Raw genomic sequence first — 6,492 nt, forward strand, 5'->3', positions numbered from 1 at the left:
TACTGATAAAAAAACAGAGAAAACAGAGAATGATACAGAAATCAGGATTTGATATCAAATTTTTTACCTGTATTAGCATCTGCATCAGTTTTTTAGAGGTTTTCATTATCTGTAAACCACAACACAAATGAAGGGTTATTTAAGTAAATTTCCGGGTATTTTGTTTTGTTTTGTTTTCCATTTGCAAAATAGTTTCTATTATTTATAAGACTGATGTTTTCACAGCAATTAACCATAATCATGTCAATAGAAATGATCTATTGAAGAGGAACAATTGCAGCTTTCATTCTCATAAACCTTTTATTAGGTAGCTTATGCCCAAGGTTAACACATTGTGCTGAAAATCAGGCCGCTAAACGCTCTGTGCTGTGTAATTTGATAACACTCATGTCAAGAGAAAACGAGGGTTTCACCTTGAGCTGGCTCATTCAGGTTGCTTTTCTTTCATTAAATGTGTTTATCATAGCATGTTATGAACAAAAATATGTTCTTTTTATGAGAATAAATTATTGGATTATTTGCTACTGATTATAATAATAATAAAAAAAAACAAGTTTGTCCTTGAGAATAACTGCAAAAAGTAAGCACTTTGGATTCATTAGGGAGATGTACAGCTGTCGACTGATATTGAATGGTATTACGTTAAATTTTGAAATCTACTGGAAATCTACATAAAATTAGTGCCATAAAGGTCACTTCTAATGACAAGAAGTATTTATCATTAGTTTCTGCATGCTGTTGGGGCACAAATAAATTTGAAATATTTTGAAATTAACAATGTATTTCATAACTTCTAGCTATTAGTATGTTTAACTTGGTAGATCATAACACTAAAGACAGCGGATGCTGTAGGATGCTTTGTTTCTGCCTGATCATCCCATCACTCTTTTTTCTTTTTGTTGCTTTTTTTGTTGTTATTCTGCAGCAATGTGACCAAGATACATCAAGAAACAGAAGCAGACATATCCTGCGCCCCGCAGCTTCAGATAACTCACCCTGTCCAGAGATGGTCCAGTCAGAGTCCTGTGTTCTTAATAGTACATGTTTCACCTACCAGTACAGAGTCTCAGGTAGGACAATCTGCACGTCATTTCTGATCTAATTCACGTTACATGATTACAACCTGTTGTTAGCCCCATAAACAAGATGGGTGCGTACCTAAAACCAGCAAAAGGTCAAGTTTACTTGCTATAAGAATGCATCCATTATCGTGGTATACTGCAAGGGACAAGATTAAGTCATTTTTAGTTATTTTGTAACACAGTGATACACAACAAAGTCCCTTTATCCAACAACTATAATGCCAGTATTACAGCTAAATAATATATTAATAAAAAATGTTATTATTTATTATAAAACTGCTTTAAAGATATCGTTTTTATAACAATGAAAAAACCCATTTATAAAAGTGTTTTATTAAGGAGATCGCAAGATGCTTCATCAGGGATGAAAAAAGAGCAATAAAACACATTTCTCAACATATGCATAAAGCCAGAAGACAGATATATTGTAATTTAGTGTTAGTCATTCTCACATAAGGAGCAGGTAAACACCTGTGCATTCAGCTTAAAGGTAAGGCTACGCACTGGTTGGAGTTAAGTAGGCTAGCTATTTTTACATACTTTCTGCAAGTGTGGTAGCATGCTCATTTTTAAGCTGTAGAACGATCTACTTTTTCACAGTCTGTGGATTACTGTCAGATGATAACCAGCCAGATCTAGAATCTACCCACATAACATAAGTTGTGAAACCTCCCTAACTCTTCCTTATTCAGTGCACCGAGCGAGTCTAAAGACAGTTTCCATACTAGAAAGCTAGATTTAGACCTTTTGACACAGATTTCTCCTGTATTGAAGTAGCAGTAATCATTGCAATAGCAATATAAAATATTTATCAAACTTTACAAAAGTATTATGAGAAAAATAGCTGTGATTCCTTTTGGAACAGCTGTTTTCTCCTTTTTTCATTTTTAGTGAATTTTTTTTACATTTTTCCAATATGGATGGTGCATAACACACTCAAAGAGAGAACAACTCAAATGTTTTAGTTAACTGAAATATAATAAACAAATAGACAGTTGCAGATTCATTTTATGTGGGTTTTGAGCTTTATAGGCACACACATGCCTGTATGCAAGAAGTTATCAGTAAGACTCCCCAGAATGGATTCCAGGATTGAAATAAAGTGAATTAATTATTAATTATTTCATTTAATTATTCATTAATAGTGAATAATTAATACAACTATTAATTGTTAATTATTCCCAGTGTAGCCAGAATCTTTTGCCTTTACCTAAATTGCCAGAGCTGGCTTTGCAGTGCATATGCTGTCTACCAGCAAATCCTTTGGTTTCAGTACACCAGACTGCCATCATACCCCATCCTCATCATCACTGAATATGATTACACTGGTTCCCAGTTCTGTGCACCTCATTACCACTACTTCTGAAATAAACGTTAGCTCAGCTTTGAGTTAGAGACGCTCATCCCCATGAGAGACTACTGAGTACAATATTTGTTACTGCTTCATTTGGTCTGGTTGTTTGGGTGATTGGGATAGTTGTTCTGAGTGAATCTTTTTTATTATTGTGGTCTTGTGGTTGTGCAATGGTCTCAGGTCTCTCTTGACAAAGAAATCTTGATTTCATGGAGTTTCCTAAACAAAGAAACAGCCGAGTGTGAGCTTGTTGGGATTTGTGCAGAATGTTGCTGTTGTTGTAGACCAGTAGCGTTGACATAAAAGACGGTTTGACAGTGAGACTAATGAAGATATGTTGCTGTGTGCGTCTAGACTGGAGTACATGCCAGCTGAGTGAAAATGCCATCTGCGGTCAGGGATCACGTTTTCGTCTCCTGGACTGTATTCGCAGCGATGGCAAGGTTACGGAGGTGCAGAAGTGTGAGCAGGTAATCGCTGTGTAGACAATTAAAGATGTTTAATGTAAAAATGAAAAGTTTCATCACACATATATACATATTTTGGGTGCAAGTCAAATTCCAAAGCCATACAAGTTTTAAAAAATGCACAAAATTAACTTATAGTTTGCAAAATCTGAAATATTGACAGCTATTGCAGTGCAGCAGCTTTGCTTCTGTTCTCATTACTTATTTATTATTGAAAGCTCAGTTGCCCAATTTGATTAAGTGAAAATGTTGTATCTGATTTCATACCAACTTTGCCACTAAGCCAAACAGAACTTAATGTTATTGACTTTATTTGTGCAAAGACAAATGGCGCTCTTACGTTACTGTAATTGAATAACAGTAGACGTAAAAAGATTTCTCATTTTTGTGAAGCAAATGTTTGGGTAATCTCTGGCACATCCAGAATCATATTGCACTATCCACTTAATGCAATTTTAATGGGATGAATGTAGCAATGATGTTGTCTCTGTGTTAAATATAATGTACATTAACAGCTCAATAGCATCTGAAGGTTTTTTGTTAGGGTTTTATTTTCAGCTGCTGCTTTTCCACTGTCCTGAAATGAACTGTAGCATATTTAAAATATGGAAATGAGTGCGCTCCCCCTTTTCTTGTTAGTGGAAATAATTAGCTAGCCCTCCTCTCAGATCTGTTCTTGTTTTCTACAGTTTGGTTTGATCAACAAGTGGATTCTAACAGAGAGCTGCGTAGTCAACTGTCCTGTCAGCTGTGTGCTCTCTGAGTGGTCGCCGTGGGCAGAATGCTCGCACAGCTGTGGGAGTCAAGGTAAAAACATCATGAGCTAAAAACCTTAACTTAAATTCATGGGAACAACAACCTGATAAACAGACACACGGTGGACTACATATGCAGCGCCTCATTATTCCATCTACTCAGGCATGCACCAAGATGTTGAATAGTGCATGAATACATTTAAATGCATTAAAATATTTACGCGTATGTGTAATCCAATGCCTTATTATGCAGGGGAACTCTGTGCACAGGTTGTGGTTTTTTTTCAATAATGTATACTTTACTTTTTCCTCTTTGTTTTATATTATGCACCAAGTTTATTTATTTATTTATTTTTAATTAGGACTGGAAACTTCCTTTGTGACATTATGTTTTAACAATAGATGCGTCCATAAGTGTGAGCTCCATAGCTCACACTTGTGGACACCATAAATGATTCAGTGTTCCTAAATAAAATATATAGCTATACCACTCCGTGAGTGCAAACATGCAGCTGATAATCCCCAACCAGTGACACACTTAGTATCACTTTGTGCAAGTCATGTTGTAACCTCATGCAATATACAAAGTAATGATTAACCGAAATGCATACATTGTTGCTTCAGCTTCCCAAAGTCAATCTCCCAAAGAGAATGCATGTTATTCTGCTAATTAGAGAGAGTCGGCACTGTCTTCTTCTTATGTTTATTAATTTTAATTTGTCACTCGCTAACTTTCTACTTGCAGTTAACCCCTTATCCCAATGAGCTCACACTAGCCCAGGCTTTCATCTGGGAATATAAACTCGAAATCCTTTCTTTCACAGCTCAGTCACCTATTGCTGTGACTCTTTCTGCTACTATCACTTCATTCTCACACATTGTGAAACGCATTTCTCTGCCTCGATGAGGGATTTGTGTCGTATTTGTGTCGTATCTGTGTCAGACGACGCAAGGATCTTGTTTTGTCAGGATGCCATGGGAGCGTTAATGTTTTTGGTTTGATTTTTGAGATGGCAGAGCCGGATGTCCTTTTTGCTGCATCTTCCCTGCGGCTCTCGGAGCTCGGCATCTCTCCTGGCATTACATACACCAGGCGCGCGCACGCACAACTTCTGCCAACTGGATGGCTCATGGAGGCTTACAGGACCCAGGCACAAGCTGCTTTTTTCCCTGCTGGCATTTAGCAAACTTTTCCTTTCACACATTATTAATGGCTCACTTGAATGAAGCACTTTGTTGGAAACTGCAAAATCTGAGCATAAAGTGGCACAGTGACACAGATGTATAGTGCTGTTACACTAATTCCTCTTTGTCGTGAGGAAATATTTTGTGAGCTAAAGAGCAGGCACAGCCTATTTTCCACTACTAAATGAATCATCATCTCTCATTTCAGCCACTCATTGTATTAACAGTTGTTTTATGGAGTCTTATGTTTGTGTAGTGATCCATTTTTGTCTCTCTCAAAGCAATTGAGAGTATGAGCTGAACTAAGAGGATCAATCCCACTGTGTTCTTACTGTGTTTTAGCAATTAATGGAAAAAAGGAAATAAAAGGCAGGCATCCAATGCAAATGCACTCTGCTCGATTTATTGTCACATTTGCATGTTTGCCTTGTGTTGTGTAGGTCAGTCTGTGCGCAGTCGGAGAATCCTTCAGGATGCTCAAGAGGAGGGTCGCCCCTGTCCCAACCAGCTCATCCAGACCAAACCATGCCCCATAAGGCCTTGCTACATGTGGGTGCTGAGTGACTGGTCCCCATGCACAGTAGCGGTATGACAGGTTTTTCTGCCTATATGTTGATGTTCTTTGCACTGTACTGCCTAACAGCTTTTTGTGTTTCCTGTGGTCTGCAGACTTTCAGCATCACATTTATCTAATATGTGTAGTTCAAGAATATGCTGCAGTAGCTGTTGCTTCTGTCATAGTTTTAAAGGAGTATCTCACATTCAGCTTTCCAATTTGGACTTGTCGCCAGCCTGCTGCAGTGCTTCAACAGAAAACGATATACAAATAGGTTAAATAAAATTAAGAAAACCTTTGCAAATGTTTATTAATGTGATTTATTGTGTCTCTGCAGGGCGCAGCATGTGGTGAGGGGCTTCGGAGAAGAAATCTATCATGCATTGTCCACTGGGGAAACTGGCATGAGTCTCCTCGTCAGCCAGTGAAGGAGGAACTTTGTGGAGACGTACTTAGGCAACGTATCCAACAAGAGATGGAGCAGCCCTGTTTTGTCCCTGCCCTGGTAAAGCTGCATTCAAACATAGTGGATATACTGGATTTGATAGTTTTACACGAATATGTCAAAATTACATGACTGAGTGATTTTTTTTAATTACTGTAGTCCTTTTATATTCACCAAACAACTACATATCATTGAATCCGTCTAACAACACAGTCAATAATCTTGTTTTTAACAGAAATTCATTTGCTAGGATCTGCCAATAAATTGTCCCTTTTTCCAATTGGCTGACATTTTCAGCCACTAAATAATTGCAGAATCAATAAAAGTCATAGCTTTACTAATGACCCTTGTAGCTCTACATTATCTAGTTTCGTCCTGTACAGTAGCAGTACAGGGCCTGAGCTCAGTAACTATGAAAGAGACATATTTTATAATCAATAACCTGAGAACACTTTATTTCTTTGCACTGCATTATGTAACAATACATGACTCCGTAAGGCATGAAAAACCATCATCTGCTAATTGAAGCATTTAGCAGATCACATAGCTGAGAACAATCCCAGAGCTTATCACAGCAGTTTAATGCCTATGGGAATTCTGCGCACAGAAAGCTTGTTCAAATGTGAATGTAATAATTTCCAATAAAAA

The 6,492-nt window shown here is 37.4% G+C and overlaps 1 protein-coding gene across 1 annotated transcript in view; it reads left to right on the forward strand.

Moving 5' to 3' along the window:
• LOC113007599 (thrombospondin type-1 domain-containing protein 7A-like) overlaps positions 1-5,976 on the forward strand; it is a 48,406-nt gene extending 42,430 nt beyond the window's left edge. The window contains exons 7-11 of the mRNA XM_026144313.1: positions 926-1,070; positions 2,791-2,906; positions 3,593-3,710; positions 5,284-5,429; positions 5,737-5,976. Coding sequence (XP_026000098.1) covers positions 926-1,070; positions 2,791-2,906; positions 3,593-3,710; positions 5,284-5,429; positions 5,737-5,976 — 765 coding nt within the window. The remainder of the gene's footprint in view (positions 1-925; positions 1,071-2,790; positions 2,907-3,592; positions 3,711-5,283; positions 5,430-5,736) is intronic.
• The last annotated feature ends 516 nt before the right edge of the window (positions 5,977-6,492 follow it).

Source organism: Astatotilapia calliptera, chromosome 16 (genome assembly GCF_900246225.1).
Source record: "Astatotilapia calliptera chromosome 16, fAstCal1.2, whole genome shotgun sequence".
Classification (NCBI taxonomy): domain Eukaryota; kingdom Metazoa; phylum Chordata; class Actinopteri; order Cichliformes; family Cichlidae; genus Astatotilapia; species Astatotilapia calliptera.